Raw genomic sequence first — 11449 nt, forward strand, 5'->3', positions numbered from 1 at the left:
CCACTGTGACTTCGGTTTGAGGAATCTCTGTTAAGCAACAAGACATTCCTAAACAGTGCCAGCATGAGTCAAAAGACTTCTTTCCTTTTTCATTATTTACCTCTCCAGTGCTCCCTAGCTGCACCAAACTCCCAAGCAAAGACTTCTTGTCTTTTTTTATTTCCAAGGGGCAAAATGATTGGTATGGCTCTGCTTTTTCCATCTATGAAAGTGCATTAAAGAGCATTAGGACATTGGTAGGATATAAAAAAGAAAACTGTATAGTTTGTTCTTTTACTCAGGTTTTTTTCCCCCTTTTCTTCGCAGGCTGGGTACTAATCCTTGTACCATTTTCCACGATGGACATATGGTCTGAATTTGGGACATGTTTTAAGTAAATTTAGGGGCTGTCAATAAGCTATTGTCTACATAGAGTTCCTAGACAAGAAAGTCACCCAATATTTTTAATACACCAAATTCATGATACTCAGTATACATATTATGTCTTATTTACATGCCATTTATCAATACTTACGTGAAGTCTGTAGTATGACAAACACATTCAAAAATATTATCTTTCTGCTTCAGTATTTCTTTGATCAGAAACAAATAGTAACTTCCAGACACAGGATTTATCGTATTGTAAGGTGATTCTAGCACAGCTGTGATCCTACAAAAATACAGTGCTAGAGGATAGTACACACTTTGAAAAACACCTGGATGTTTGGGGGTGAACAGTCCTCTGGAAGTTTTGGGACACCGTCCAGCATTTTCAGATTTGGCAAACTGGAAAATACACTTAAAGAGAGACAAAAGAAAAAAATAAATTGAGAGAAACAATCTTGGGAAATGTTGAGAACAAATCAGACACTCATAAGAAACAAGAAGTGGATTCAAACATATCCAAAATGTATTGGTATTGTTGGAAATCTTGTTGCAGAGTTTATATAATAAAGAGCTAATTAAATCTTTTTAGGTTTCACACTGTTGCACAAGTTTTATATCCTCAGCTCAGTAAAGCACTGCAATTATCTACATTTTTAATACAGTAGAACCAAACTAGTTGTCTAATACTAAAGAGAGGAGACATTGTTATCCTAGGATGAATTTCCTAGACTGCTGAAAGCAAAAACTCACGCTGCAAGGAGTGCAATTCAACTTTTACCCTTCTGCAATAGATAAACTGGACTCCCTGTAAACCACTTTGTGCTTCTGTTTTTCCAAAAGAAAAGAAATCTTTGCTTTGTGCTTTTAAAAAGCACATCAGTATCTCTGACCTTGGTCAGGCAGACTGCTGATTCCTTCTTCAGTAGAGTTTGATGGAGCTGTAGCCCCCTCCGTAGTGTCACTCAGGGTGTTAATGCACATATTTTGGTATCTGTGCCTGTGTCTTTTGAGGTGAGTGTGGACTCCAGTGCTCAATCCCAGCGTTTAACTCGGGGCTATGTCTATACTTGAAAAAGATTCGTTCTGCATTCTAATGCTGGCAGTGAAAGATGTACCAGAGTAATACTAATATTTAATTGCCTTAAAAAGTGATGGGATTGGGAGCAGAAACATAATCAGTAATTGTTAAAAAATACTTTTCAGCTTTTGTTCTCCTGGTTCTTTTGATAGGCAAATAAAATGTGAGATCCATCATTTAAAAATCACTTTTTAACTTTCACTTTGATAACTGCCTATCTACCTTCAGAAAGCATAAGCATCACCATCACACTGTCAAAGGATGCCTACTAGATTGAAGGAAAATAAGTACTGGATATTCTGATAATTTTTCATTAAATATTTTCTTTTAAAATTCTCCTTTTTCTCCCCCTCCCAGGAACAGATGACTTCTTAGGTACATGCTGCAAGGTTTATCTAAAAAATATCAACAATGCCTTCCATAGATACTGACATGACTGTGTTTGTAGTGGGGAAACACACACAACCATGTGGATTTCTGAAGACTTCAGGAGGAATGTGCTTGATTCCCCTTTATGACCTGTAAGTAATTTTTTTCCTGGCAATAGGCTTTTACAGTCAAAGCAACAGGGAACTAATGGAATAGGAGGCATGAATGTCAAAGCATGCATGAGACTTAGAATAAATTATCTTTCCCCGAATTCTCTGCTCAGTCTTGGATTCGAATTCTCTGCTCAATCTTGGATCTGAATTCTCTGCTCAATCTTGGATCTGAATTTTCATTTCCAGTGTCCAAGGCAGCTCTGTTAAGCCTATACTCCCTTGCACTACCTGCAACATAGACCTACACAGAGTGGGGTGTTCAAGGCAGTGCAGTTTCCACAGTGCTGCTGCAGAGAGAGGAGAGCATCCAGAAAAATCAAATGAAGGTAACTTAATTTTCTCTTGCTTTAGTTCCCATCTTTCAACACATCCTTCTGATTCCACCTCTGGCACGTAATGCAATTTAGACTCCTTTCAGAATACATGAGGGATGCAATGAGACTGAAGAGAATTTGAGTAATAGGTAGTTTCTATTAATAAAAGGGAATCTAATTTGTCTGCTCTGCTCACTGTCTCTAAACTTGATCCATGGACTTAGTTCACTACAAGAACTGCCAGTCATGGAATTAGAAAGCCTCCTAGGCAGTTTCTGAATATTTTGCGGCTATTATCAGAAGCTGGCTCACCAGTTTTGGAGCATTTATGGCAGTTGAGACTATGGAAAAATAAAATGTACAGCTGGGGAGAGCTTGTTGCATTTGAGATCCTATTCCTTTTAAGCTCTCTCACAAACATTTACTTGTATTGATCAATTTTTTTTGGCCATAAAAATGTTAAGACTTACAGTTGTCTGTATCTTTCTTGAAACTCACAGGGATTCCTCTTGAGTATAAGGGATTCAAGTGGAGTATGTCTTAAGTCCGATATTCCACTTAGTGTCATAATGTTATTTTCAGCAAGTGATAAGTGCTGAATCTGAGGTATCTTTGGCAGCTGTTTGAAGGATGTAAAGTGGTTTTTATTGACATTTAGTTCTCTGCATCTGTAAAGTATAAAGCATATGACATCACTGATCACATCTGTACTATTATATACCTGTAAGCCAACACAGGGATGGCTCTTCATGTAGTCAAAGTCATGGCAACTTCGGGCTCCCAATGGGAGATACAAGAATTTTATTCCTTGAGACCTGCCTTCATGCTAGTTTTACATTTGTGCTATTTTTGCCTAACCACGGACTGCAAAATCAGATCCCTTTACACTCTTTGCTTTCTTTATATTGTACAATGGATACATCATTATTCCTGTTCTCAATATTACAACTTACCATATACCTAGACATACGACAACATGGTAGCAATAGATTGATTGTAAAAATACAGTTGTCACGGTCACACTTGACCTCTCTGCTTGTGTTAGGTTCTCTACATACAGATTCCTTCAGTGTTCAAGAATTTTCTCTTCCAGCACAAATATCACTAAGTTTGGTAACACCTATTAATTATTCACCACAAATAAAGGGGACATAATCTGATCTTGCAACATTGGGATGACACAAACTCAGATTAGCAACTTCGTGATGGATCCTCAAATAATGCTCCCCAAGATATCCCATTTTGGCAGTTTTCATGAGTCTGCTCCAGCTATTACTTAAGTAAACAATAATTTTGATTTCTATGATATTGTGTAAGAATAGAGATAGGATATTTTGTCTACCTTGGCAATCTTATGGCACTTAGGTCTGTCAAAGAATTGTCCATCAACCAAAGTTTTTCCACCCGAATTAATCTTCGGAGAATCCTTTTGAAGTTTTCCATCTGGTAAAGATCACCTAGATCCTGAAATGAAAGGTTCAGCTCCTGGGAAAGGAAAAACAAGGGAAATACTTACATTTTTTGTCTTGCTTTCTAGGAACTATAGCATTAAATCTTTTCAATGTCAGAATGAGTTAAAAGGTGAATCTATTTTATTATTCTGCTTTTACAACAACTGGTGGTGCCAATTGCCAAATTCACCTTAGAATCATAGTGATGCTCTGCATAATTCTTTGAAAGAATCTAAATCTTACTGTCCAGCCCCTCCTTCGTCTTTGAGTGAGGATACAGTGTGTGTGCTCTGGGAGAAGAAAGCAGGACTAAGTGATCACAGCTTATTGGTTTTGCTTCTAAACTCATCTGGAAAAAACATGCTGTGCTGCAGGCAGATATCAATATTCCCCGGTCTGTATCATATCTCATGGGGAGAGGCGTGATCCAGAGTACTGGATCTCAGTGTTAGATGAAGTTACTACCTGGCTTCCTCCTTGATCTTAGGGAGGTCATAACCTACTGCTGATCAGAACCAGCAATAACGTAGTATGTCCAGCCAAAAGAACTACTCAGGCTGCTATGAGGAAAGAGTGTAAAAGCTGAAATGAAACTACTTTGTTATCCAACCATTCAGTTATTACTGATTTTTGAGGTAAGCACTAAGCAGACAAAAAATGTCACAAGTTCTTACATGCCCGAGCGCAAATGAAGTCCTGAAACCACACAGGAGTTTACTCTTTTGGGTCACAACACAAATAATAATATATTCCAGTCTTTCTTCCAGCCTGTTAAAACCTTTTGTTTTACAATGTCATGGTGCCAACTGGAGCTTTAAAACCACTAACTACAATGAGCAGCCAGCACATTATTATTTGGCTTATTTACTACTACAGTACAAAATGTTAATGAGAAAGTTTTACAGCACAGTTTTCCCAGTTCTCTTGTAGTTTCTTTTGCCACTTCTCTGTATCAGTTACTTGTTTTCTTTTTTTCAAAGTATGTTCTTCTCCTCTGAAAAATAGCTCTTCTTCTGAAGGCCCTGCTCAGAAAAGAAGATTTACAATAGTGGATGTGATATGGAACTGGCACTTAGTTACCTGCTAAAAGATTATATATGGTTGGGAAGATATCTGAAATGAAGAAATATTATATAATATTATAGGCGTGTAGGTTTCCAGACTTCTAAGAAGTAAATTAATGTGAAGGTTTTTCTACCATTTCAGTGAAAAATCTAAAGTTGTGATGATTTTGTACATGGTTAGTAAGTGACATTTGTCCTACAGCTCAGAATAAAAGCTTTTTCTAAATGGTTGAGCATAAGCACCTGAGCTCTAAAAAACTGTTTCTATATATTCTTTCATGTGTTATGAGTTTATATAATGGTTATGTACTTATCCTTCAATTGTCCTGAGAAAGGGATATGTTTGTAGCTTCCAGACTACTGATAGGGCAGGGGTCAACAGCTGTACTCAAAACCTCACTCATATTAAGAATAACACATGCTGAACACTTCAAGTTTTATGGTCTACTGAAATGCTTAGAGCTATGGACATCTTCAAACTCCCAGCTAAAGATAAGTCAGTGTGTAATTTTTCCACTGTTTAGTCCCAAACATGCAAAAAACATTTTAAAATCCCGCTTTCATTGTTTATTCTTGAGTGCGTCTATAAACTGTAATTGGGCCAATTCAGTCTTAAAATAAAATACATGTGCCACTGTTCACAGGCCTGGATTTCACTCTCGTCTTCTTGTTTGGCATATGACTATTGCATTCTGAACAGTATTTAAATGTTAATGAACTTTTGAGAGAAGTAATTTACATCATGTTACTGCTAAAAAATTTCAAATTACAGTTCTGGCTTTTGTTTCCCATTTTCAAAATAACGAAGGGTATTTTCATAGTGATTTAAAGAAGTAAATATGTACAATCTGGGATGGAACCCTGCCCATTTTCAAAACAATGGCAAACTACATGATTTAAACTTAGAATACTTAAGCAGATACTGTTTGAGTAAATAGAGTTAAGACATAATTGTGATCTTTACCTTCTCTCACTCGGGGACAATGAAGCTGATTCCCTCGAACATCGTGTTCTTCTATGTCACACCAGTCAAGATATTTGAAGGAATCAGAAGGAAGCTTACAAGAAGCAAAATAAAGATATAAAAGGATCAGTAAATGTTTTTCAGTTTCTGGCATTGTTTTTTTTTTAATTAATTTCTGGTCTTGTTACAGCAGAAATAATATTCATATATGTTTACAATGACTTACACCTTAACAGCATCTGGCGAGCAGCAAAATGATGTATGGAAGTGAGAATATAATGGCATACATTTGTTAATGCATATGCATGTAAACACATTTCTGGAAAAGTTTACATACAATATATCATAAATGCAACTGAGGCGCTTAATCTAAATACAGAAAACCCGCCACTGCAGCCAAGAATACAAGGTTTCTTCCCATTTTGCAAATGGGAGGCAAAACACAACAGGTTTCAAAGCTGAGGAAGAGATTTCAGCCTTTGTTACTCTTCATCAGTGTCTCTCTTCGATAAACTCGTAATGAGACTGGCAAGCCAAACACTTACTGGGAAAGGTAGTCCAGAATCATAGCTCTGCCTGATGAATGCTCTGTTTTGCAATAAAACTGGTGGAACACAATGTTTATTGCTTAGGATGGAGCAGCAAGATGAACAGGATTCACAGAATTTTTGATTGCTTGTAGTCAGACCTGAAGAACTAGAGAGGAGATGTTAAAGCAGTGATCGATTCCATGCAAAGAAATGTAAACTATTTTATAATAACAGAAGATAGAGAGTAGCAAGGGGTAGGACTGACCATCACACAATATTCATATGGTCCTGGGGTCAAACAATAGGTACGGCGATCCCCTCCAGTCCCTTAATGGGACCTCTCACTACTTACACACAACCAGGCTTTCACAGACATGCTTAAACATTAGAAAAAGGAACTGGCTGGCAGTTAGTTAGAAAAACAGTCTTGGAGATGACTGGAACTTGTTCAATAGCATGATATGCCCCCTTCTATCCTGCACAGCCCTGCTTATATGGATCCAGGTTGCATGAAAAGATACCTCAGTTGCATATTTGTTTTAATCCCTTGAGTATGATTTAGTAGAATACCAAGAATCCAGGAAAGAGTTGAACTTTGTTCAGTAGAGTCTTGAAGTCATGAGCTTGTGTGCTTTGCTAGTTTGTTCCCCAAGAACACCTTCAAAAGTACATTTTATATACCACAAATGATGCAATTTCTCCAATTGTTCTTCAGAGGGATTGAATAATTTGCAGACTGGCAGCTGTAATTTAGAAATTTACCATGGATTACTTAAAAAAAAATAGTTTTAACTTACTGCAAACAGCACTATAATTTGACTTTCACTGTACAAGCTTGGTGAGAGCTTGCCAGAAAGTATCAGCTGTCAGTAAGCATCATTAAAACAATTATAGTTGGGAACAGAGATGGAGAATAAAAATGCAGCTTTAAAAAGGTCTAGTGAGAATAGTAATGAAAGTTTCATATTGAGTGTAACAGACAAGCTAAATAGAACATCAGTTAAAACTTACAGTTACAGATTATTGGCAAATAATCATGAAAAGACATGTTCTGTTGACCTTACTAAGATTTTTTTGGCATTTTTAGACATCATCAAACCCAAATATTACAGCTTTCCTGGCTTTTGCAAGTGCATACAGATTGCAAAGAACAGTACTGACATACGGAACTACTACTCCTTTCATACTTGGTGGTGTTTTAGTTAATGGGATCAAACCAGCCACAATAAACTGTAGGTGACTTAAAGTAAGCTGAGCAAGCTCAGCATTTCTGAAAATAACAGCTATTTATTTAGGCATTTTTGGAGGTCATCATGAGGCAGAGCAGCAGGCTAAGAAAAAAGTGCTAGGAACTCCTGCTTAGCTCTGTCTTGGCATTTATTTTGCTTCTGCTTCCTAAAAGTTCTTCTGTTTTTCAGAAAAAGATCTGTTACTTTTCTCATTTTCGGACATGATTTGTTTGGGTATATTCAAGTGACTATCTATAACTGCAAGACTTTTCAAAACCTACCTTCCTTTCAGCAAGATACACTCCTGGTCCTTTGAAGTGTGATACAAAACATTTTAGTGTGAACCATTCAATATATCTATTCCGATATTTTGGCAGAAATCCAATCAGAAATTCTGTATCAGTGTTAGAAAATAAAACCTAAAGTTCCAGAATCAATATATGATAGATAAGACTTCTCCAATCAGGTGGATAGTGAGATTTCTATTGGAAAGAGTGACAGAAGGAAGAATTTTGAATCTCAGTACTGCCTGAGTTTAGAAAGCACCAGCTGGACCCAAATATTACATCACAGAAGATTTTTCTGAAGGAGCAACACTGCTTTTCTCTCCCGCGCCTTGTTTTCCTTACTATTTGCTGCAATTGATGCAAAAGAAATGGTAATGAAGGAGGCAGGATGCAATTCCAAACAATTACAGATCACACAATACATGAAAGTAACAACATTTTCTGCCTTGATTGTGAGGCCCTTCGGCTGGATATGAATCTCCAATGACACCTCTGGGAGCAGCACACTAGATTATGTCAAGCATTAGGGGGAAAAAAATTAGATTCATGATGTCTGTCCAGGCTGAGTCATTTCCTCTCACTTTGCCTGCAGTTAGAAATTGGTGGTTATCATAAATCACAGACCTAAATTCTTATAAGAGAGGAATTAATTTCACTAATGGAAACCCTCTGTGGCAATAGCATTTCTCCGTTCTCTCTGTTCTTGGGGTGGGGGGAAGTATCTATGATGTCTTTTAAGTAGAGATACTTGACTATATTTTAAGAATCTTATAAAAAAGGATTGGAAAGGAAACTTAAAATGGTAAGGGGGAAAAATCTTGTGTGTGACCAACTTTTAATTTCTGAGCCTGGCCCTCAGTCTAGTTATTTGTATGATGGCTACAACTTTGCCACTGATATCACATCCACATACAAATTTTCAGAATACTCAAGCCAATGCTAAACTTCTAGAAACTTCTGGTTAAAAGTATCATTTCTCCCACTTTTCTGTAGTTGCCAGCCTGTGAAGGCAGGCTTAGAAAACTTTCTTGGCACCCTCTACCACGTACATTCCTCCAGTGTATTATTCTAGATATCTGGCCATTAAGACAATCAGTCAAAAGACTCCTTTCTCCTGATGTAACTGGCAGCCTCAATAAAGACACGTTTTGGACTCTGCAGCCCAGGTTCAGCTTTGCCTCATGGAAAATGGCAAAAATCTCACCAGATGAGTAAAGATAAAGAAGGTTATAAGAAAACACTCGCAACTGGGATTTGAAAGGTTTTTGTCTCGATGTTTGAAACAGTTCTGGGGGCTGTTCTAGCCTCCAGCAGTCTTATCCCCAGTGGCTTTTCATGAATCAACAGCCTCAAGCAGGCTTAGCTTTCACTGAACCATGGCTGCTTTCCTTGTAGATCTGAAATGACCTTGATAAAAGACTTGAGAACAAGTAATAGGGCTATTTATACTACCTCTTCACATTACTCAGAGTCAGAATTCCTATGGTGCTCACTACAGCTTCATATCCCACTGAATCACAGAACACATATGATGGAAAGGTCCATGTTCCCATGCAGTTGATCTCAGTGGAAGTCTGGTCAGATTGCTATTGGAAAGCAAAATGTTCCAAGCTCTTTCAGTCCTGCTACTCTGGAAGGGAAATACAGGGACCGCTTCAAGATCATCTTCAAGAAAAATTGAAAAAAAATCCCACTCAAATAAACTAAGAAAATGGTGATAAATCCTCCCAAAGCAAAGAGTTCATCTATCTAGGTCAAAGCTGCTGATTTTGCATAGGTTCTAAAAAAGCTGGTTATGGACCTGTTCAAACAACTCATACAAATAACTGTTTGCTTGCATGATACAAGCACCCAGTTATTTACGTTCTCTCAGTCAATTGCACATGCCAAAGCTGATCAACAGAAATAAACTGCAGGATTAAGTTAGAAACACAGTTTGTATAGGTATTTAAAAGACAGCAACATCAAAATTCAGGCTGTGTTATGCTTAAAATGCACAAAATTTACTGCTATGTAGCAGATGCTGCTTGTATGCAAACATTTACTATGAGAACTCTCTGAACTTAGGATAACAGAGGACTTGGACTAGTGTTTCCATGCTCTATTACCTTTCAATTATTTTTATAGGAGTTTTATGAGACATTGTGCAACATTTTGAAGAAGTTCTTTTGAGTACAATTTAGTGACAAACACACCTGTAAATTATAGTTACAATGCATCCTTGCTGTTAGGTGTATCATCAATTAACTTGCTTTACGCATCACAAAATTGCCCCCTACAAAGACAGAATTAACATTCTTAGGTCTTATCACATAACTGTTTATTCCTAATATATCAACTAACATTCCATGCAGCTCTCCGTGGATCTAACTTGCAACAACAGAGATCCCACATCTCAACTGATGTGCCTTTCACACATTTTTACAACAAATCATGTTTTTGTTGAGACACCTTTTGTCTTTCAATAATCAGCCAATGACACCAAGAAAAAAAAAATTTTCTTCTTGCTTTCACTGCACAACAATCTCCGTCAGCAATACAGGATGGTACATTTTAAAAAAACACTCAATACTGTAACACTATCTTTGTTGTCAAGCATGTCAAGCCAGTTGTGCAATGACTACAGTTACATCTCTTCTTTCACCCTCCTACCTTTCAGACATGTCTTGCTGTTGCATAAAATCCTCACATCTTGCATAAGGCTACTTGTCTACGGTCAAAGATTATCTTCCCATCTTTGCCCCTGCATGTAAGAGGTGGTTCTACATCCTCTTCAGAGAGGTAACCTGCAAGGATCCTGGCTGGGGCTGTATGGATTCACTGTCTCCAAGGAAACACTGTCACCTCGCAACGCAGTCACGTTAGGAGCTATTGTTACCAATCTCTTAAGCACATCAAACAAATTCCCATGCTGATCTAGCTGGTATCAATGAACTGTCTTTCCAGAAGGTAGCTAAAGATAGGTTGGTGATACTGTAGCAAGATACATGATCATCCAGATGAATCTCTGGTGTGCTCACTCCAGCAACTTCCCTTTCCTGAATTTGTTTCACAGTTTTGCCCACATGAAGTTCATATTTTTTTAGATCAAAAGATCTCCTACTCGATTAATGGCTGTTAAATGCCTTATTAATTTACCCAAGAACTTAACAGGTACTTAAAGAATCTCGTATTTTTTGTCATGTTCATGAAAATTCTTTGTGAGCGTCTCTCTTCACTCTGTTGAATGTCCTTGCCTCATTTGAACATGCTTGGCCATTTTATAAACAATTTTCCAGGCTTCCCTCTTCAAGGTTGCATCTGAGAATGAACACAAGAGACTTCTCTTGCTGTGAGATGACAGGACAGTCTTGTATCTATTTTCTATATTGTATTTTTCTTAAAACTTTAAAGCCGTAGATTCTGAGAACTAAGTCTAGTAAAGATACTCACTTTAAATATGTTTGATATAACGTTTGCTTGGTTCTCTCAGGCAAAGTGCAGACACTGTCACTGTGCCACTCATGGAACTGCATCAGCCCAGTATTGTTACGGGCATTGCCCAGTCCCTGCTGGAGTTTACAGATGGCTCACCACGCAGTCACAAATCTCTATGGTTCAGCCTTCCTACCTTTCCATTTCTTT

General features: G+C 37.5%; 1 protein-coding gene across 2 annotated transcripts; it reads right to left on the minus strand.

Moving 5' to 3' along the window:
- Positions 1–429: 429 nt before the first annotated feature.
- LOC138724937 (protein tilB homolog) lies at positions 430–10778 on the minus strand. Of its 2 annotated transcripts, none has more exons than XM_069865353.1 (7): positions 10478–10778; positions 6325–6475; positions 5780–5873; positions 4712–4773; positions 3643–3785; positions 2771–2968; positions 430–777 (listed from the first exon to the last, which is right to left on the minus strand). In XM_069865353.1, the coding sequence occupies exons 1-7, from the start codon at positions 10501–10503 to the stop codon at positions 666–668; spliced, it is 786 nt and encodes a 261-aa protein (XP_069721454.1). In that variant the 5' UTR covers positions 10504–10778; the 3' UTR covers positions 430–665. The 2 variants fall into 2 exon arrangements, with proteins under 2 accessions (XP_069721454.1, XP_069721453.1); XM_069865352.1 differs by having other exon boundaries at positions 4655–4773.
- Positions 10779–11449: the final 671 nt, after the last annotated feature.

Source organism: Phaenicophaeus curvirostris, chromosome 10 (genome assembly GCF_032191515.1).
Source record: "Phaenicophaeus curvirostris isolate KB17595 chromosome 10, BPBGC_Pcur_1.0, whole genome shotgun sequence".
In the NCBI taxonomy this organism is placed as follows: Eukaryota; Metazoa; Chordata; class Aves; order Cuculiformes; family Cuculidae; genus Phaenicophaeus; species Phaenicophaeus curvirostris.